Genomic DNA, 22962 nt, shown 5'->3' with positions numbered 1-22962 from the left:
AGAGGGAAGGAGGCTTTTGGAATTGGTGTTGAATGGGCTTGAAAATTACAAAACAGCACAAGGTGCATTTTTCTGTCAGCCTTGAGCATTTTCTTTTCTATTCAGGAGGGATAACCTTGCATTCCTATAGATTTTTCACAGCGTTATTACATTATGGATTTTTCTTCCTCCAAGACAAAGTATAATAACGCACTTTATACTCGGACTGTTTTTCATCACTTGCGGGGCAAAGGGAGCATGTGTGTGTCTGTCCTTGTGTAGTTATGAATGTGTATGTGCGCATGCAGGTCTGGATGATCACCTGTGTGTGTGTGTGTGTGTGTGTCACCTTTTTTAATAATGTGCTGTCAATCTGGGCTCTGGGAATGGGCATTTCACTAACCCTCCCTAAGTCTCATAACGTGGATCCTCTGGGAGGTAGAATAAGTCATCAGTGGCCGGCGGCCGGGAGCCCTCGAGCACCGCAGAGAAAGGCAGAAATCACAGTGGATGCAATAAGGAGACAGGGCGGAATAAAAGTTGGGCTTTTATATTAATGCCCCGCTGCTCATCACACTTTTTTTTTGGAAATGATGTAACAGAGGAATACTGGCTGCTATGGAGCCTGTGTTCATATCATTTTTGTAAGGGGAAGATAACAATCAGTTGATATTCACTGTTTCTATGCGCTTACAGGTGCGTCATCCATTTACTGACTGAAGTACTTTAACAGGCATTGCAAAGTCTACAGGTGAGATGCTGGACCCGGATCATCTCCCAGCTCCTCATTTCAGTGGCACTAAACTGCTGTATGAACAAAGTACTATTGTACTGTCTGTACCCCAGGTGGAACACATGCTGCCCTTCAGTTTGGGAACAACATAAACAGTAAACAGTGAGAGTTTTTTGGGGGGGAAAAGGGCCATGAAGATTTTAATATATTCCATATTTTTCAAGCTTGTAGAAAGTGGTGTACTTCTCCTTCTAGACAAGACAAGTTTTAAATTCTAAATATCTCAAACAACTGGCTTTATGCCGTTTCTATACTGCCATCCTTCTTTCCCCGAGGTTTGCTCGGGGCTGCAAGTAGGATTCAACAAACTTTGCTAAACTCCCATTTTTTTTTTAATCAGTTGATTACGATTAGTATGTAAGATGATGATGATTATTTAGCTGCTGGGGGGCAGTGGAAACAAGCTGAGAACACAGCATTCTCATTTCATCATTCGAAGTCATGATTCTGGCCACCTGGTGAACCTCAGACTCATTTTCACCCTCCTTTGGCTTTTTGTTTCTATGTCTCCACTGTGGTTTTTACCACCCGCTGAGGTTTGATCATCAGTTGAACTCATCTGCAAAACTGCATTTCAAAAGCAAAACAGAAGTGTAAAAATCTCTTGTTGTTCTTCATTAAGTCAGATATTGCACACAGGGCCACCACAGCAAAGGTTCCTCAAGCTCTGTGAGAAGAAAATGAAAAACTGCTTGTATGATGCGACGTCACCACAACACAAAAGGAGGCTAGCCCACTTACTTCAGCTTAAGCAGGAGTAACTGAGTCCATTCTACATTAGAGCTGCAGCTTAACAATATTATTTATTGACTGTAATTCATGTTGTTTATTAGTGTAAAGCTTGAGCCCACTTCAAAATATAACAATGTGAGATTATGCAGTCTGGATGCATAATTTCCCCATTGACAACATTTGTTAACATTCCATTGTTTAATTAGGACATTCCTTTGTGTACATGACATTCTTTCCTGAAAGCACAGTGGGATCAAAAGTGGAGAAGCCTTCTGCTTGCATTTCCAAATTGTGGCCACCGCCTCCAGCACATCCAGTGAATAGCCAGGCTTTCCTAAGCCATTTGAGAGACAGAGTCTCTCCAGCATATCCCGGGTCTGCCCAAACCCCCTAACCTATGAGACACCCAGGAGACATCCTGAGTGAGATGCATTAAAAGTAGCCAATGGCTACCCCATAGGCTAGTTTTAATGCAGAGTAGCAGCAGGTTTACTCTGAGCTCCTCATGAATGACTGAGCTCCTCACCCTATCTCCAGAAATTCCTGCCTTACAGTGGTGAAGAGCTTTGTATGCCTGAGTCATCCCAGGAGCTGTGCTGTCAGGGCTGTGGGGCCAGACCGGTGCAATTCTTCTCACGACTATGAACATCCTGTGTCTTTTGTGCAGAAGTGAACAGCACAATGCAGCCAAAACACTATTTTTCAAAAGCATAAACAGTAAAGAATACGTGGTTAACAGAGCAGAGTAAAATGTTGGCTGGTTATTAATGTGGACTTTCAATAATATTTCCATTACCACAATCCTAATCCTAAAGCATAGCAGTATACATGACAGCTAGGATAGGCTGGAAGGACGACTCCTCAATTCATGATTTACTCCATCTACTCGGCCTCACAAATGTTATGGCTAAAAATGTAAAACATTTTATATCTATGAATTTCAAATATTAAGCAGGGACATAAAGCTTTCTCTTATTTGCAGAAATTCTAAATTTGCTTTAACAGTATAACCGCTGACTCTACTGTGTGCGTGTGTGTAAGACTATAAACAACTATAAATTTCTTTGCTGCCAGTGTAGCTGGCAAATATTTAGCTTGATACGACATAACTCTGCTAATAGCCAGTTCAGTTGCAGCTACTCAAAATTGCCGTTTCAACAGAAAATGAAAGTCTGTGAATCAAAGTCAAAAGGTGTAACACAGCTTAGTATTTTAAGCAAAACAATATGTTTGACTGCTGAACTTCCCACAGATTTATATAATCAAGAAGAATCCATTTTTCCTGGCAAATGGAAAGATGCACAAATTGAAGAAGGGAACACACGCAAATCTGAAATCAGCTAATCCCATGGCAGCAAGCTGAGCATCAGAGAGGGGAAGAAAGGTGATTTAGGTGACTGTGAACTTAACCTCGTTGTTGGTCCCAGAGGGGCTGGTTGCTAGTTTAGTTTGGTCCTTATAAATTAAAAAATAATAATAACAAATAAGAATTTGTGGAAAATGAGTTTACAGAAGAGCTAATAAACTAATCCAGGTCTGAAAGGGCTGTCACATGTGGAGAGGTTAAGAAAGGTTCACAGTACATATGATATCACAAAAAAACCTGACATCCCCTTTTGGAAAAATATGTGTAATTTAACAGGAAACGCCTTTAAATAATTCCCACTAAGATTTTCCCTAAAGAAGGGAGAAAAAGAAAAATCACACATTCTGTGAAAGCATATAATGAGCTTCCAGAGGAGGCAGTGCAGGTTATTTCACTTAACTCTAATTAGACTGGCCGAGAAAAGGACAGTTCATAGAACACAGAGCTGCAGAACAGAGAAGCGCATCCTATTTACACTACACTCTTTTTTTTTTTTTTAGCTAAACTGCACTCTGGTCTGGAAACATTTGCTTCACATCTCAAATCATATACACGTCTTTTCCTTCATGTGGTTCACTTTGCTTTAAACATCACAGCTCAGTACCTCACTCTAAATGTAGTGATTGTCTGAACACTCAATAATGGACACATGGGTTACTGATAATGAGGATTTGATTGGACTTTTATCACCTGCCTCTGTAGACCCCCCCCCCCCTTTTTTTTAAATGAATTCAACAAATTTCCCATTATTTTGCTGAGATCTGTAAGACCTCCTCAAAGTCCTCCACTGCCACGCCATCAATCTTTTTAATTAGCCAACATGTCAGTGGTGTGTTTGTGTTTGAGTGTGGGTGTGGGTGTACTCACAGATATTTGCGGTGCCCTTGGGTATGGGCAGGTATGAGCCAGCACTCCACGCTCGCCCCTGGTAGTTCCTCTTACAGCGGCCACAGTCGGGCCCAGTGGTGTTGTGTTCGCACTCACAGCTCAACTTCTCTTTGTCATATACGCAGCTGTTGGCATGGAGATTGCACTTGCACCTGTCAAAGCAGAGGAGGGGTAGGGTTGAAAGAGGACAGGCACGTCAACATGAGTGAATTTTCTGGTGCTAAATAGAGAACAGACAGCTTTTATTTTGTTGGACAATGCAGCTGAAGGGCAGCGTGTCCTTGAATAGCGGCGGCACTGGAACACAGGCAGAACTGCTAAAACAGTTGCTTTCTCAACTTCAAGAGGTACTAGTTCAAAGAAAGGCAGGCGACTGCACTAATGAGTCTGGCATCATTATTTCCTCCACTTTCTTTCTCCCCTCTCCGTTCGGGAAGGTAGCTCAGTTTTAATTGTCCCACTGGAGGATGCATAATTGTTGTAAGGTCACAGTTGATGGGCGAGAGAAGATCAGGAGGGAGAGAAGGACGGAGAGGTACGGGAGGGGCGAGGAAAACAAGCTAAGTTAAATTGCGGAACAAGCATTTGGAGATTGAAGCCGTCGAAAGGCTCGCAGCTCCGCGGGACGATGAATAGCTCAGAGTTAGCCAGAGGGCGGCACGGAGCACCCGCACGACTACCTTCTCGATGACAAATTAATATGAGATCTCAGAAGCACATTTTCAGTTTGGAAAGAGGGACTCCCTCAAGGTGCTCTAAATCCTCACTCACATCCTGCTCACTGGAACATCCATTTAACAATAAACTCAGCAAATTCATTTTCTGCTGTGGCTAGATGAGTACTGAGGGGATATCTATCTGTTAATTTAATTTATGAGCCTCGCGCAGCGTCAAGTGCTTTGAATTTTTAGACCTTTGCGGCAGGCAACAACATGACTGAATGTTTTAACATTTACCAAAGAAAAGCTGTGAAAATTCAGCGACAATGCATTTGAACATACAATATGAAGTAAGAGTAGGGGGATATTCTCAGCCCACAAGTGGATTAAAGGATTAAATTTCAAACTCTTTTATATTCAGTTGCTGTCTGTATTTCTAGTTGTAGGTTACGTCAACGTTGTGCCGATGTTTTCATCATCATGTCCGTTTCCTGCATAGAATCACTATGTTTTTGACAGCTAATGCTGAAAGGTGACACACTCCCCCAAAATCCTCCCTGTCAAGTATAACTGTGCTGTTTTCAAAGAGTGCCAGCCGTGATCCCGAGCTACTGCCTGTACTGGCTGCAACAGGCATGACTCACCATAGATTAATGGTGCTGTGTTTGTTTATTTTTGGAAAATAAAAATGCTGAGCATCAGGTAAAATGCCACTATTCAAGCCTGTCTCCATCCTTTTTAAGTGCCATTTCATTCAACATATAGGGGGAGAGGCACAAAACTTTGAATTTGTTCTCAAACCAAAGGGGGGCGGGGGAGGGGGGGTTGATATAGATGGATGTACGAGGAGGGGGTGATGCAGATGAAAACAGATGAGAAACTCCAGAAACAGCTGGCCTCTTTCACCCCGCCCAGTCTGTTTTGCCACATCTCGATTCGTAAATAAATACAATAACTCCTTAAAGGGCCCAGTTTGCCTTAATGAAGGCATTTAAGGCAAACTGTCAAGAACCCCGTGTTTCACTCATAAATGTCACCAGCTGCAAATGATATCATTTACCGCTAATTACCTCGAAGTCTGTAAATAAACCAACATTGTTATTTGGCTTTTTCTGTGTGTGTGGCTATTTCCCATCACTTAACACGAGTGCGTTTGTAATTTTGTGCAACACTAGCACAGTCATATTCATTTCAAATATTCCATGCATATCATTAAAAAAAAAAGTCACATAAAAGTTCTGATGTGGGACATCTGTTGTTTTGAGTACAGCACAGAAATTGAAAGGTGTGAAAAAGCTTTCTCTGTAAGTAATGCTACAGCTTTTATTTTTCATGATGTCAGGTATATTTTTAATAAGCCTTTGCTGCCTTATGCTGCTTGTCTCATTTTCAGGTTCTACTCTAGCAAAAGGCTGCGAATAATAATTAGGCTGACACCCACAACTTTAGTGTTTCTAAGACAACAGAAGCTAAACCGTGAATCCCTGTATAGTCTTTGAGTTTTTTTTTTTTTTTAAACCTAAGTTACAAATGTGAAAGCTCATCCAAAAAAGATATGACAACTTGAAAGGAATCAGATTTGTTATCATTGCAACCACAAGATATAAATGTATTTGGTTTCAGGCTGATAATGAGTTACACAGTACTATTAATGTCACCAATCTCTCCCTAGTTCAAAAATCTCTATTGAAACTTAATAATCAATAACAGTTATAACAAAGGGGGGAAAAGATGCAGATTGCACAGTATATTTGAGCAATCTAATCTATCCATTTCCCCATTAACTGCCTCCTACTTTTCCATGGGATAGAGAGGCATTCCCAAACCAGCTCAGAAACTCTTGAGTTTCTACAACTTCTTCTCATCTGCCCAAAAGACCCCACTTAGGAGACACCCAGGAGCCACCCCTAGTGAGATGCCTAAGCCTTCTCAAGTGGCTGCTTTCAATGCAGAGGAGCAGTGGCTTTACTCCAAGCCTTTCCACAAAGGCTAAGCTCCCCACCCTTTCTCCATGAATTGCCACCTTACCATGGTGGAGGTGAGAAGACTATGCTGTCAGGAAGAAGTAAATAAGGCACCCAGCTAATTCACCCTCAATAGAGATACCACAGCCCCTCCCTGCACTCAGAATCACACTGGGGCAACAGTTCAACCATGAGCCTTTCAAGCTGGACTCTTGCGGGCCAGGAAGCTGCAGGAGGAGCCGTTGGGGTCCAGTGCTGGGAGGCAGTGAAGGGCAAAGGTCTTAGTGGTCTGATGCGTGGCTGCCAAAACTGGCACACTTAGTTTTCCCAGTATTTTCTTGAATTTTCACTCATGTTATGGCGTCTGTCTGACAGCTTTCTCTTGTCTCAGTTCTGTGCTCCACATTAAGAAAATGTTCTAAAGAAATAAGAGAAGAAACTGTTTCATTTCAGTCACCCTTGTGAGGCCTCTCTAAGAGTCCACTCTGAGAATTGAGCGTGAGTGGGAAATTCTTTAGTTACAGTGGATTAAATATATCACAGCACCATCCAGCCGACACTGAGACATAGCAGAATTGATTGCGAAAAAGTGCCTCGAGTTGAGTCGACGTGCGTGTGCAGCTAAAATCAAGACAAGATCAGAATCGAGTCCCACAGAGTGCTGCTCAGTGTGCCCGCTCCCCTCTCTGTTGTAAAAATCAGATTTCTACTGTGTGTGGAGCGGATAGGCAATGTGGTGTGAAATGACTTCACATGGAGCCCTTTGCGGTTTAACCTTCAGCTTCTTTTAACATCTGCAACATTTTAATCAGCGTCCAGAAATGATAGTGCCGTCGGCATAATGATGGAGGCCGCCAGTGAGGCCCGCAGGGCCTCATATCCGCCAGTGCTGCTGTGCTTCCAATCAGCATTGGCTCCTGAACATGAATACCAGGGGAATCTCCCTCACTGCTGCACCAGCAACGGCAACTTCAGAGAAAGAGCCAAGTAAAATTGTATTTAACAGCAATTTAATAGCAAATCTCCGCCAAGGTTTCCCACGAGAACAATGTTGTGTCTTCATTTCCTGTTGGCCCTGCTTTGCTTTGAAAGCTCTGTGGCGTGTTTTCTCCAAACTTATCATTCTGCTCATTTCTTCCCTCCACCCATTAGTCTGTCATTTTTAACTTAGCTCCAGTCTCTCCCATTAATAAATATTCATGGACCTAAGGCATCTTTGTTTTTGTGTGGTGCTCTCAAAGTGATATTGCTCAAGGCATTATTGAGTGTGCCAGCCACCTGTGAGCTAAAGGTCCTGATATGTATTCACAAAATAACCCATGAGGCTGTGAGCTCAAATTGCTAGACTGGCAAAAAAAAAAAAAAACCCAAACAAACAAAAAACCCAGGATGGAAAAAACTTTGAAGTTTTGATTCCATTTTGTCCAAGAGAAAAGAGCAAGTATATTCTTATATCTGACAAGGGTTTAAAGTTTTCCTTGAAATGTTGGAGACAGAAGATATTGTTTTTTCCCCTTTTATTCTGGTGAAGCAGAGCAGCCCGCCGAGACTTAACTTACCTGGAGCAGCTTGTCTATGACTTCTGCAGTAATGGGATTCTGATTGACACTGGGATGCTGACGACATATTGGAGCCTTCCCACTGATGAAGCCAGCAACAACAAACATAAACGAGACAACACAAAGCTGTTGTTTTCAGGAAAACAGCCTTATCCCTTCTATTAGTTCAGCCACTATCTGCATAATTCCTTTCAGCCGAGTTCACTCCCAGCCATCGCTCCATTTTGCTCATTGCGGCATCAAAGCCAAAAGTATCAGCCACTAATTAATAGTAATTAGCCACAATCCAAGCAACAACATCCCCGATGCACAAAGCTGCTGATCCCAACAAATTGAGCAGACTAAACTCAACATGGTCCTTAAGTGGGTTAACTAAGTGAAGCAATTAAATTTCAATCAAACGGCCAGGTGTTTTCATACTCAAGCCAATTGGGTCAAATGCTCGGTTAATAAATGCTTCTTTTAGCACGTGTCTGCATTCAGTGTGTGCTGTAAATGAGCGACAACACACCAGGGGTTGGAGGGGGCAGGTGATAGGGTGGGCGAAGTGGTGAGGATCACAGAACACTGCAGCTTAATTGTGTGATCAAAATGAAATTGAAACACAGGAGCGGTTAGGAAAAAAAGGTTTTGAGGTGTGTGCCTAAGTGATTTGTAAATTGTACAATGTATTTGTCCCGCATGATCTCATCCCAACTACACACACACTTTTATATCCACTGCTGAGTTCTCCCCTGTTGACACGTAGCTTGCAGCTGCTGTCTGTATTAGGTTAAAATGGATCAGCCTGCCTGCTAACGTGTTACCTGCTAATTGCCTCCTCTACCTCTTTCCCCCCGGCCTGCAGTGCATTGTGGGAAGTGGAAGAAGTGAGATTTCAGCAACAGCTCTCCTGGGATGGGCCTCAGCCCCCAAACTCCCCCTAATTATATCCGCCTTCCCCATCGCCCCCTCTCTTCTGGCTTTAGCAGGCAGTTAGAGAAAAGTGCAGGCTATGAGAAAAATCACAGCAGATTCACTGAATCACTGAACTGCTCGTCTCTCTCTGGTTCAACTTGCTGGCACGAGAGAATACATTTGCAGAGCCAATGAAAGAATAGGCATTATAGATCTGTTAACTGAACAAATTCACATTTTAACCTTGCAGGAGCAATGCTGAACATAAAATATCTTCACACATCAGTGAATTCCTCACTAACAGAATACCCAGCTTTTAAACAAACTGGCTCACTTATGGGCGTCTGACCTCCACCTTTGGGTCTGGTAAACATTTTTATTTATATTTTTTTAACATGTTAAACATTCATTTCTAATGCCTTCTGTTATGCGGTTATTTATTTGTACAGTTGGCAACAGGAGAGAGCAGGAGACAAAATATGTTTCAGAAAATGATGTGAGGCCAGAAAGGGCAGTGCAAGCTACAGTCATAACAGCTAGTTGCAGTGGCTGGCTGCGCTCCTTATGATAATAAATATTGGAAAAGTGGTACGCTTAAGGAGGCAATTAAGCCCTGAGCTGGCACACACAGCAGGGCACCTGTGAACTTGAAATTTGCGAGACTTCTAATTATTTCAGTGATTGTTTTGGTGAGTGGATGAGCAACTCTTGCTTTCTGTTGCATACAGTGATACTCTCAAAATTATTTATTCTAAAGTTGAAAAACAAGATGTTGCCAAACATACCCTGACAATAAATACTTATTTCAAACATTTTACTCAATTACAATCCATGCAATACCTAGAAAACTTTACAGCACATTTTATGATTGCTGTGTGTGGTTCTTCTTCTGTCCCGTGCACTGAAAATGCATAAATGTGTAAATTCTGTACCTGCCTGCATCAATCAGTCCAAGTCATCCATCTATCGAGTCCTCAGCATTACTTATGTATGGAGTTGGACATGCTATCCAAGCAGGAGTCAATCAAGAGGTCTTTACTGCCTGTGACACGCCAAGCCAGTTCAATAGAATCGATATGCTGGGCCTCAGTGATACTGCGCTCAGCTAAAGACTACTGGCTGTGGACCCAGTGACAGCAAATGCACTGCAGAGGCATGAGAAAGCTCCATCATAGAGAAGATACACACTTGAAGGTGAGACCAGGTGGAGAAATGACATCAGCTGATCTTGTCATTTCATAGGAGACATTAGTACTTGGAGCCCTTAACAGAGGTAACTCCCTAAAAATGCTGCAGCATTGATCAGTTTGGGTCCACAGACTGCGAGAATGCAAACTACTTTTGATCTGCGTATGTGTGTGTGTGTGTGTGTGTGTGTGTGTGTGTGTGTGTGTGTGTGTGTGTGTGTGTGTGTGTGTGTGTGTGTGTGCATGTAAGAGAGACAGGGAGCAAGCATTTGTAATGATGTAGTGTCAGTCTGCCTCAAAATAATAAAAAAGATTCTACTTTTAATTGCATTGTCTTATCACATCTATTCCTACTAATATCACTGACCATTAATCTTTGGCAAGCCTCTTCTTTGTTACTTAATCCCAGTGTCTGGAGCAGACACTTCACATGGCTACACCCACTAGGGGCCATAATCTGAAACCAGGGTAAGACCCAAAGAGCAGGTGTAATTACAGAAAATGTTGGCAGTTTTCCAGAGGGGTTAACTCTTGGTACACTTTGCTTCTTATCCTGGGTGAGGATCATTAGTAGCTCAGGTGGTCACTGTGTTCACTTCTTAAAAATAAGATCACCTGAGACGACCCCACCCCCCCCACCCCCCCACGCATTGAAATGTAACAATCCAACTATTGTAAAGTGCTGCCACATAAAACTGAAAAGGAACAGTAGCTGAACAGCTGGGTACCTGCTCTAAACAACACTTGAGTTAGAGATACAAACAGCTCAGCAACAAAGTAAAAGAAGCATTATAAAGTGCACTTCATGGGAGCTGTCCGTTCAGCACCACAGAGTGACGAGCAACAACACCACAAGCTGAAATGCGTAATCTCTCTTTTGTCAGCCTAATCATGCTTAATATTTTTTAAATAAAGGATTACAAAATTATTATTATTGTTATAACTAGTAGTATTTATTTATTAATTTAGGCAATTCCAAAAAGTCTTAATATGCAAAATAAAATGTGGAAAATGGCCAAAAGCAATTGAGACAAAAAGTGCAGTAATTCATACAGTTACGTCTGGAAGTTTTTGGGCAATGACACTTTTTAATTTAATTTAATTTTGATTTCAGCTTTAATTCATTGGAATTAACAAGGCTACGGCCTATGCCATGACATTTGCTCCATCATATTTGGAAGTACTCTTTGGATCATGAGCTGTTTCTCTTCCCATCAATCTGGTACAAGTTCATCTTGGTTTCATCTGTCCAATTGATTTTTCTCACAACTGTGCTCTTTAAGGTGTTTTCTGGCAAAGTCTAACCTGGCATTCCTGTTCTTCAGTGTAACCAGTGGTTTTCACCTGGCTGTAAACACTGTGTATTTACACTAAAGAAGGAATCTCTTGATTGTAGACTTTGACAATGAAATGCCTTCCTCCTGAAAGGGCTGCATGCATGGCTGTCTTCTAGGCCTTTCCTGACTTTCCTTGTGTATGTGGACACCTTGCCATTGTTCCATGTGTGTACACGCAAAACTGGAAGCAGGGAAAGCAGCAGCAAGACCCCAGAATAGAACAGATTTGGCATTAATGACAATAGATAAAGCATTTGGAGAAGCTGGAATGGAGGTGGGTTGCAAAGTGGCCTGTAGACATGCAGACACTGTGGGCAGGCAGATTGGATACACAGAAGAGTATCACCTGAGCCACTGGCTGATGTGGGCTGGCACTGATATAACTGATGAGGTGCTGGCACTTTGGCTGAACTTGATTGTGCCTGAACTAATGCTCTCTTGATTTTCTTTAATTCTGTTATATTACATCATTCAAACATTTCCACGTTTGATGTTCAGATGTCCAATCAACCAGTTGTGAAATACATAATATACAGTATATGTCTATAATTTTAAACAGCCCATTACAACATGTTAATTATCGTCATTAATTCCAAATGATCTCAACTGCTGTACAGCTGAGATCATTTGGAAGAGATAACAAATACTTATGGTCCCATGGTGGTAATTTGACTTAATCTGAGAGGTAAAAAATATGCTTTGTTGTCTAATCCCTTCACCATACATCATGATCACCATCATTACCTTGCAAAAGTTACATCACCTCGCTAAAGGCTAAAACCTGGAAAATTCTAAACAGCACTTTTTCTTTGTTTGACTGTATTCTTCTCCTCTTTTGTTAGTTGCAGCTCTATTGTACATTCCCATTCTGCTTGAAGGCTGAAGCACCATCAGATGGCAATACATAATGAGCACCTACATTCACTGGCCTCCGCAAAAGATAACTTGCTCAGAATGGCTTTTCATGTCTCAATGATCCCATTATCAGGCAGTTTTTATTCATCACTCCCTGTCGTCTTCAGATCAGAATCAAATATCTTGCTTGGGGAGGTTTAGGATCTTACCACAAAAATACACACGCTGCTGTTGCTGTGTGTGTGTGTGTTTATTTGCGATTGAGGTGATTTTGACAAACAGAAACAGTATGATGACGCTGTCAACAGTTCTCCCTCTGTTAGAAATGCTCCAGCTTGCAAGGGGAGGGGATACAGCCATATGGTGTTTTCTTCACTGATGAGGCTCTCTTCTCATGTCGCCTATGCTGATATGGCTAGCTCAGTGGGAGGTCTGACGGATAAAAACTCTTGTTGCTATTTCAGATTATGTACCACTGTAGAACTAATCATTTTCTTTCAATTAGGTCAAAGCAAGTGTTCTAATTGCCTTTAAGTTTTTAGTTTATTGACGTGTTTTTGTAAAGTCTCACATTTGCTATTTTCATGTCAGAAAGTCATTATAACAATAACATCGAGAGAGTACTTGGTACAGTAATGCAACTGTAGGTAGGTGTTGTCTTATATTGGTGTCTACACACTGTTTAGTATTGCTTTGTAAGCCAACAAGACAGTATCTTGGTTGAATCATTTAGACCCTGGAAAAATGTTGGCTTTTATTTGATTTAATTTTTTTTTGACAGAATTTTATAATTCAATAGCAATGCCAGTGCATGCATACGGCTCCCTGCTGCTTGGCCAATCATGCACTAAACAGTACTATTGCGCATTAAGCAACTCAGGTAATGTACAGAGTCGATATGGATGTATTTCCTAGAGATATGGGGCTAAATAGAGATGGGGATAGGGATAAATGGAAAGAGGGTGAATTTAATTTAGTGCCAATAAAACTAATTTTTTGCAGAGTTGCTTGCAGATGGTGGAAGGAATGGTGGAAAAATAACCTCTAACACATTCATGTTAAAGCAACACAATGAGTGTTATAAAGCACAGATGGTCAGGGTGGTGGTTTTAATCTTTAGTAATGATGCCCCAGTAGAGGCTCTAAATCACCTCTGTTTTCATAACATGTAAAATCAATGTCACAATCAAATCTAAATTACATTTTAACACCCCCCCCCCCCCCCATATGCATGCATGCATATGCATGCATAATGATTTATAGTTAAAGACAGAAGAATGTTTAAACTGAAGGGAGTGGCTGATTTTTTTCTGAATGTAATGTAATTCATGATGTAATTGTGTCAACATCTCCCCAGCCTTCAAACCAGTTACTGAATCATCAGTGTGGTGGAGGTGGCTGCAAGTGAAGGTGAGGTCAATGAGCAGATTAGTCATGAAACTCCGACAGGAGAGACGATTATGAGGGCAAATGCAGCCGTGGAAAAAGGGGAGGGCACACAGTGAAAAAGGCCTCTCCATTAATGAAATGGGTCACCACATGAATGTTGAATGCACTTTGTGGACGGTAAGGAAGAGAAAAATGACTCCGATATGCCTGGTTTCTGTACCAAGACCCCTTTTCTAAAAAAAAAAAATTGACTGCCCTAGCTTGAGGATAAGAAGCTTTTATGAGAAATCAGATTGAAAAATGTCTGATTGCACCCAATGACAGTGTCATGATTTTAATGTAACACCCATAAACCCTTGGAGTATATCATCTGTATGGTAGTATTTTTATTTATTCATCAGGCTGGGATTCAAAAATGCCTGCATTACTTTGTGTGTGTGTGTGTGTGTGTGTGTGTGTGTGTGTGTGTGTGTGTGTGTGTGTGTGTGTGTGTGTGTGTGTGTGTGTGAATTAAGGTCAAATTCCTGTTGAAGTACATTTGGATTTATGCAGAACAATAGTGGAAAGCTATTGCCTGGAAGATTTGTTCTCAGAAATGCGCACACATACATACATACATACACCAATAAAGCATAACATTATGATCACCTGCCTAATGTTGTGTTGGTCCCCCTTTGGCTGCCAAGACAGCTCTGACCCATTGAGACAAGGACTCCACTAGACCCCTGAAGGTGTGCTGAGGTATCTGCACCAAGATGTTAGCAACAGATCTTTTAAGTCCTGTAAGCTGCGAAGTGGTGACTCCATTGAGCTGACTTATTTGTCCAGCACATCCCACGGATGCTTGATTAGATTGAGATCTGGGGAATTTGGAGGCCAAGTCAACACCTCAAACTCATTGTTGGGCTCCTGCTGAAAGAGGCCACAGCCATCAGGGAATACTGTTTCCAGTGAAGAGTGTACATGGTCTGCAACAATGCTTAGGTAGGTGGTACATGTCAAAGCAACATCCACATGGATGGAAGGGCCCACGGTTTCCCAGCATCACACTGCCTCCACTGGTTTGCCTTCTTCCTATAGTGCATCCTGATGCCAAGTGTTCCCCAGTTAAGCGACACACACACACACACACACACACACACACACACACACACACACACAGACATCCATGTGATGTAAAAGAAAACATGATTCATCAGACCAGGCCACCTTCTTCCACTGCTCTGTAGTCCACTTCTGATGCTCACCTGCTCATTGTTGGAGCTTTTAGCATGACCCTGACTGGTCTGCAGTCTATGCAGCCCTATACACAACAAACCTCGATGCACTGTGTATTCTGACACCTTTCAATCAGAACCAGCATGAACTTTCCCCACGTGCACCAGTGAGCCTGTTGCTGGTTCACCACTGATTCTTTCTTGGACCACTTTTGATAGATACTGACCACTGCAGACCGGGAACATCCCACAAGAACTGCAGTTTTGGAGATGCAATCACAGTTTGACCCTTGTCAAACTCGTTCAAATCCTCACATGTGCCCATTTTTCCTGCTTCTAACACATCAGCTTTGAGGAGAAAATGTTCACTCGCTTCCTAATATATCCCACCCACAAACAGGTGTCACAATGAAGAGAAAATCAGTGTTATTCACCTGTCAGTGGTCATAATATTTTACTTGATCGGTGTATATGAAAGGCTGGAAACACACAAACACACACGGTCTTAACAGTGGAAATCCTGTATATTTATCATGATTCAGGCCAGTCCAAATTAAAGACAAAAATTCAGTTTGTTACACATACGCACTACTAATGACGGTAAAACTATTGTGAGATAATAATGTACAAATACGTGAACACAATCAACTCTGTATGAAGTTTAAGTGTTAATATCATCTTTCAAAGTGAAAAATGAATGTTGCTTCATCCCTGCGAATGAGAAAAGGATTTGTTGAGGCGAGCCGCCGCCTGTCCTCTGTTCTCCTGATAAAATCTTTCATGTCACTTGCCGCTTTGCTCCTCATATCTGTGGACTCAGTTGATTCCTCTGGCCTGTGATAAATAGAAGGGATCGGCTTGTGCACCTTCTGTGGGTTCAGTGTCAGTGAAATGGTGGCTTAGCTCTTGAGTTTTTTGTACAAGAAGATTTGAGTGTACATCATACTACAGCTGGACAGAACTACCGTATACTGTGCTATTAAACCCACAATTTGTTTTGTTATGTTTATCATCACTAGTAAATACCATCATCCGTTGCTTTTGCTAAGTAAGAGAACACATACATATACAGACACAGGACACTTCATTAGGTACACCTTGTTAGTCCCAGGTTGGATCCAGCTGCCTTAATTCTTCTTGGCATAGATTCAACAATATGCTGGAAAAACATTCCTCAGAGATTTTGGTCCATATTGACATGATAGCATCACACAGTTGCTGCAGATTTGTTGGCTGCACATCCATGATGTGACTCTCCTGTTCCACCATCTGGTGACTGTGGAGGCCATCTGAGTACAGTGAACTCATTGTCATGTTCAGGAAACCAGTTTGAAATGGTATGAGGTTAGTGACATGACACGTTATCCAACAGAAGATGGGTACACTGTGGTCATAAAGGGATGGAGCATGGTCAGCAACAATACTCAGGTAGGCTGTGGTGTTTAAATGATACTCAGGCCCAAAAGACCCAAAGTGTGCCAAGAAAATGGCACATAAAAAAAAAAAAGTTTCTGAAATACTCAGACCAGCCTGTCAGCCACCAACAACCAAGTCGTGTTCAAAGTCACCTAAATCACCTTTCTTCCCCATTCTGATGCTCAGTTCGAACTTCAGGAGGTTGTTTTGACCACGTCTACATGCCTGAATGCACAGCATTGCTATCATGTGATTGGCTGATTGGATATTCATATTAACAAGCGGTTGGACACATGTAGCTAATGAAGTGGCTGCTGAGTGTATATTCTAATTCTAACCACTATGAAGTTAAATTTTTACAACTCAGTCCATTTTAGTTTCATATGGTAAAGAGTATGAATGTAAAGTTATATCAGTCTAACATAACTTTTCTTTACCTCCACAGTCCAATAATAGCGGATAATATCTCAGTAGAGTTAAAGTATTAACTTCTTTTCTACGTACATAAGATGATTCTTTCCACTGATTTCCATCAAAATATCAAACAAAAGAACAAGGCGGCCTCAAACATCTCCACTGAAACCTTCTGCTTGTGTATTTTTTGTATCTCAATACTAACAGACCTGGGAAGTATATATTTTTTCCGCCTTAGCAATCTCCTTCAAATATCAGCAATAATTTGAAAGCACTACCTATTTCAAAAGCAAAGATTGCACTTTCACCTGGCTGTCTTCTTCACATAAACTACACCTACAGAGATTTCTACAGGCCGCCCTCGTTTTAAATTCTGCTTCAACTGCAACAACTTCAGATGGGGAACAACAGAAGGCAAACACTTGGCTGTTTGTGTTATTAAAAAAAGAAATAGAAGGGGCCTTACAAAAGTCCAGTACAATAGGTTTAAGCTGGATTGTCTTTGGAAAGGGGCTATTCAGCAAACAGAGACTAAGCAGTCAAAATCCATCCTTCTTTCATCCTCTTGTTTGTATGTGCAAGTGGTAGGCACTGAAAAAAAAGACAGAGGGGGGTTTAAAAGGCAGCAAGAAGAGTCTGTACTTGGGAAAAGACACTTCACAGGTAGAAGTAGCACGGTCCCACCTGTGCATTTCTGCTGTTTTACCTTTCATTGTGTTCCTTCTTGGTCCCTAGTTTGTCCACTCTCTCACTGCTCTCCATTTCTCTCCTGCTCCCGACTCGCTTGCACACCTGTGACTCATCTACCAGTCAAGCTCCTTCAGTACATATATCACAAGCCTACACTCTATTTTCCACCTCATTGTTCAATCACCTACGTGGTCCTAGTGGCCAAACTGTGATTTTCTTTTTTTTTTTGTTCAGTCTCTCTGCGGATTGTTTAAGCTGTGTGAATAATCCTGTACTTATCTGTGCTATATCCCCAGTCTCCCTGTGTTCACTATGTCCTGTCTCAACCAGTGAGCTCTGGCCTCTACCACCTTCTTTCTCTAGCTTAGAAACTTAAAAGCGTTAAAGTGTTAAATTTTGCCCGAGTGCTGTTTTGACCGCAAAAATAAAGTAAATGTATACTAAACAGTCACACTCAAATTCATCTTCTAAATACAAGCAGGTAAAATAAAATGCAGACACAGTTTAAACACTGAGTTTTTTTAAGTGTTGCTGGAACTGAAATGCAAACTGCCCATAAAACATTACAGAAATGCATTCCTTCACAGTGGATACAGTTGTTCCTTTTGTCACTATTCTATGCACATTGTACAAGGTCTGTATGTTACTGAGATGATATTTTTTGACTAAGGGATACAGTGAGTGCAAATGCTTAAGACTCTGGCAACTGGTGTATTTATCAGAGGTCTGCAGAGCTCTAGTCTGTCATGGTCCTGGTTTTGATCCTTGCGTGCTATTTATTGGGTTTTTTTTAATTCTTGTTGTTTCTAGTGTTCCGGTGTTTCTGGAATCTGAATCTGTTTCAACCTTTGAAGTTCTAGGTGTAGCTAAGTGGTGGAAGGCTTTCACCCTGGTGGCCTCAGAATCTCACCCCTGATTTTTGCGGATGATGCGGGCCTCTTGGCTTCATCAGGAGGTGCCCTCCAGCTTGCAGTGCAATGGTTTGCAGCCAAGTGTGAAGCAGCTGGCATGAGAATTAGCACCTCTAAGTCCAAGACCATGGTCCTCAGCTGGAAAAGGTGGAGTGCTCACTCCGGCTCAGGGATGAGTTGCTGCCCCAGATGGAGGAGTTCAAGTATCTCAGAGTCTTCTTCATGAGTGATTGGAGAAGGGATTGGGAGATTGACAGACAGATTGGGGCTGCATCTGCAGTGATGTGGACGCTGCACCGGTCTGTCGTGGTGAAGAGGGAGCTGAGCGTGAAAGGGAAGCTGTTGATGTACCGGTCAATCTACGTCCCTACCCTCACCTGTGGTCACGAGCTTTGGGTAGTAACCAAAAAAACTAGCTCGCGAATACAAGTGGCATAAATGAGCTTCCTCTGAAGGGTGGCTGGTCTCTCCCTTAGAGATAGGGTGAGGAATGCAGCCATCCAAGAGGGGCTCAAAGTAGATCCACTGCTCCTCCACATTGAAAGGAGCCATTTAAGGTGGTTCGGGCATCTGACTTGGATGGATGAGGTGTTCTGGGCATGTCCTACCAGGAGGAGGCCCTGGGGCAGACCCAGAACACACTGGAGAGATTATATCTCTCGTCTGGCCTGGGAACGCCTCGGTGTCCCCACAGATGAGCTGAAGAAGGTGGCTGGGGAGAGGGAGGTCTGGGCTTCTCTGCTTAGGTTGTTGCCCCCACGACCCAGCCCCGGATAAGCCAAAGAACATGGATGGATGGACAGTGTTTCTAGTTATGGATTCCTGATTTGATTTCTTTGTTACTCTGATAGCGAGTTTGATCTCTTGTGTTATTGCTGAGTCTTCACTTTCTGTTTTGTACTTCACAGGTTTTCTGGTAATAAGGTTTTTCTTTTGCGATCCTGTGTTTTAGTTCAGGTTTTCATTGTTATTCTTTTGAGCTTAAATTTATCTTAAGCTTCTGCTTCTTGTCTATATTAGTTTTAAAATGAAAACACCTTTCAGTTTAAAATTGGATGGAAGTCATATTTTCACTAATCACGCTTATTTACAGCATGCTTCAAGTGAATTTAGATTCTCTGCTTAAGAAATGTGTTTATATATGCAACTTGTTAAACTGTACCTTAATAATGCCACTGAATGAACCCTAACTGTAAAGTTACAGTAGCAGAAACTGTGTGCGGTGCATTGTCCCTGGAATTTGCATTCAGCTGATCAAGCAAGAAATGTATAGATGCTTTCATGCTTAGTTCTAATCTGCTTCAAAGTTTATTAGGCAGTGGGACAGTGTCAGAGCTGAGCACACTGACTAGCCTTTAATGTATCAGCATAAAGATACAGGGCAGTAATGTGCAGCTGTCAGAAATGCACAGCAGCATGGAGAGTGCACTTACTGGTAAAATAAATAAATGAATTTGAGTTAAAGTATTTGTTTTTTCATCTGTGGTGATCGAATCACACGATTGATTTCTGCAGCATTGCTCTCATCTTATTTGTAGCAACATTTTACTGTAACTTTTTATTTTGATAGTTTTCTTCTTATAATGTCTCCAAGGTAGGTGGTGCTCAACTAACTGATCTATGTTGTGCAGAAGAAAAGTCAAATGATGTCAAATAGCCCTTTCTGTGTAGGTGTGCAGAGATCCTGCAGCAGAAAGCCCAGGCCAACAGAAAGTTGATAATAACCACGGTTGCGATGCCTGTTATCTTAGACTGGGGTTTTAGGTTGTCTTAGAATAGAATAGAAAATAGAATGAAGTAGAATTTCACTTTACAAATTACATCCGAAACATCTTGAATAGGTGTATATGAATGGAATGAACATGAAATGTTGAATGTTGTTAGATTTCAGGGGAAAAAATGACTGCTTTGTTAGGAACATACTAAAGTGTTTCGTTAAATCCTGCCTTACAGTTCAGATAATATAAAATTACTGTCATTAGAAACTGCATTTTTTAATAATTACAAAAACGTTGGCTCTGCCGTTACCTTGTGGGAACTATGAATGTGTCAGTGGTCTGACTTCTTTAAAGAAAGTCGTTTTCTTTGCCTCCCCCTGAATTCTGTGACCTGTAGTAATAAACCACGTTTGCTCTTACCATAACTACAGGTGTCAGCAAATCAGCCAGGATTGAACCCTTCAATACTGATAAATTTTAAATTCAAAAAAGAGAAACAAGATATCCATCATTTACTATGATCATCATCTTTTCAATCTGGACCAACCAAAAGATCTGTGTCACTGAAAAAAATGTATCAACTGTCTTTTACAGCAGTTAGTTAAGTAAGGTTTGATTGACAGGGAAATATCACCGCTCACAACACTTTGGTCTTGCCATCCAAGAATAAGCTCCATTTGTGTCCACTGCCACAGAGAACACACACGTGGCGACACTAGTCTGATGTTGCCAGCAGCTGTACGCAGATGACTACGCACAGCTGTGGCCTCTGAATATGATGCACTATCCTCTGCTGTTGCCTCCACAATGTACTTTATGCCTCTGCCTATGCTCTACTGAATCCTTCAAACTTGCCCCTCCCCTTTTTTGTTGTTTGGTTTTTACCTTCACGGTTCACATGTGTATTGCTTGGGCAAGTTTTTTTGCAGCTGGGAATATCAAATTTATTGGATGGGAGGGAAGTTTCTATATTAATACCGCACACAGAGGAAAACACCCATGACAGCTGGCTCCAGATTGGTACATGTTGGCTAAATGACTGTCAATATTAAATTCTCCACTCAAGTAAACCACTGAAATTAAAATACAACATTATTGTTCACATTACTGACGTTAACAAGAGTTTTAAAATGGAGAAGTCAAAGCGTGAGCCGCAAGAGGATAAGGAGACGACTCTGGGAAGCTTTGTGTTGAGTTTTTAAATACTTTACAAGGACAGGTGGGGCTAATAAATCATATTAGGATTTATTTCATGCAGGCTTATGTCACTGTTTGCCTGCTTGTCTCCGCCTCTCTGCAGCTGCAGGTTGGTTCCAAAGACTTTCAGATGCTCTTGTCCAAACAGCCTTCCATCGAGTATGCACAACTTTCAAAGCTCTCACAGGCTTATGAAGCAGATTCTTCCAGCACAGTAAAGTTTCTGCTTCAACTGATAAAAATTTCTTTTGAGCTCCTCAACCTGGCAATCTCGAGCTGGGAGGGTGTCAGCTAGAGATGAACTAAAGGAGGAGGATCAAAGATATGGAGGTAAAGAAATGGCTTGGACAGGAGTCAGGAGCAACAGGTGATTTGGTGTTGATGGAAGGAAGAAGCAGGAGACATAAAGGGATGGAGAGGCAGCTTCGGCTGTATGGTAGCTAGCTGGGGGAACACAGATGCAAGATTATAAAGTGAGGTACAGTAAAGGCACTCTGAGATAAATGAAAGCTCATAACAGGTCAAAAACATAGCAGTTCCTCACTGTGGTCAACCAAGATGTCAACAGCTACTTTCCTTTAAGCCATGAAGTGGATCTCAGTCCTCAAAGTAAGTAAACTTGTTCTACTTTTAGAGTCATTTAAAGCACACAACGCAGGGTGAAAAACACAGACAGTCACCACACGGGTGACTGTGAAGCTTCATTGTTTTCTTTGCTCTTTTTAAATTTACTTTAGAGGTTTGTAGGGCAGTGAAAAAAAATTGCAAAGTGCCGGCTTTTGTTTTTTTGCCCTGTTGAAACCCATTTAATATACTTGAAATAACTTGCAAATACTTGGATGCAAACTATATTGTGATATTTAGAATCCCAGTATACCAGTATCATTTCCTACATGATGCCAATACAAACAAAGGCAGTTGAATTTTAAGCAAAGTTTTGACCTTATTTGACCTTGAAGAAGAGATTAGAGGTCCAAAGTACTGTGATATTTAGAATCCCCATATATCATTCACTATATGCCTATATGTTGTCAGAGTTTTATATAGCTCTATGTACCATTATTATCACTTTGACCTTCAGATCAAGCTATTGACATTGAAGGAGAGGTCAGAGGTCAAATGTGACACATGTTAAATCTTTATATGAAACTTTCTATATGTTGGCAATACACCAAATATGTAAGAATCATAGTTTATAAGTAATAAGGCTTTTTGCCAATTTTTGACCAATAAATTGTTAAGTTGACCTTGAAGACCTTGTTGGATGTAAGCCAAATTTGAATGGATTGTTAACATGACCCCACTCTGCACCCCTACAAAGTTTTACTATAATTCATTTGACACTTTTCGAGCTACTGTGTTTACAGGCAGAAAGATATGTGCATATGCAAATGCTACCAAAAGCATAACCTCCTTGGAAGAGGTAAAAACCCCTTCATCTCAAAATTCACAAATTTTCCTAAAATCAGTTTCTTCGCCATATAAGGAATTTTTGTGGCACGCTTGGTGTCCTGGCAACGTGTGTGTTACACACATTTTGATATAAAGGCCGCTAAACCGAGAACCAGAGCTGGCATGATGTGATTGAGAGATACATATACAGGGTTCCATAGTTAGATAAAAGATGAATAATTACTGCGGGGCTGAGCTGGTTGTGGATGGGCTGTTGAGCCGGGGTACAGCGGGTCAGAGCGTGTGACGGAACATGTGGAGAACTGGGCGGGTTGCTGGCTGTGCTGAGCAGCAGGGGAACTGTAGCTGAACTGAATAAAGAGTCCAGAGTGTGGAGTACTA

General features: G+C 41.5%; 1 protein-coding gene across 4 annotated transcripts in view; it reads right to left on the bottom strand.

Annotated features, from left to right (window-relative positions):
* Positions 1-22962, bottom strand: part of ntng1a (netrin g1a) — a 122393-nt gene that overhangs the window by 27794 nt on the left and 71637 nt on the right. For all 4 annotated transcript variants that reach the window (XM_030757297.1, XM_030757294.1, XM_030757295.1 and 1 more), the window contains exon 4: positions 3738-3910. In XM_030757297.1, coding sequence (XP_030613157.1) covers positions 3738-3910 — 173 coding nt within the window. The remainder of the gene's footprint in view (positions 1-3737; positions 3911-22962) is intronic.

The sequence above is a fragment of the Archocentrus centrarchus genome, chromosome 20, assembly GCF_007364275.1.
Source record: "Archocentrus centrarchus isolate MPI-CPG fArcCen1 chromosome 20, fArcCen1, whole genome shotgun sequence".
NCBI lineage: Eukaryota > Metazoa > Chordata > Actinopteri > Cichliformes > Cichlidae > Archocentrus > Archocentrus centrarchus.
Note: the sequence above shows the minus strand (reverse complement) of the source record. Positions and strands in the feature narration are given on the sequence as shown.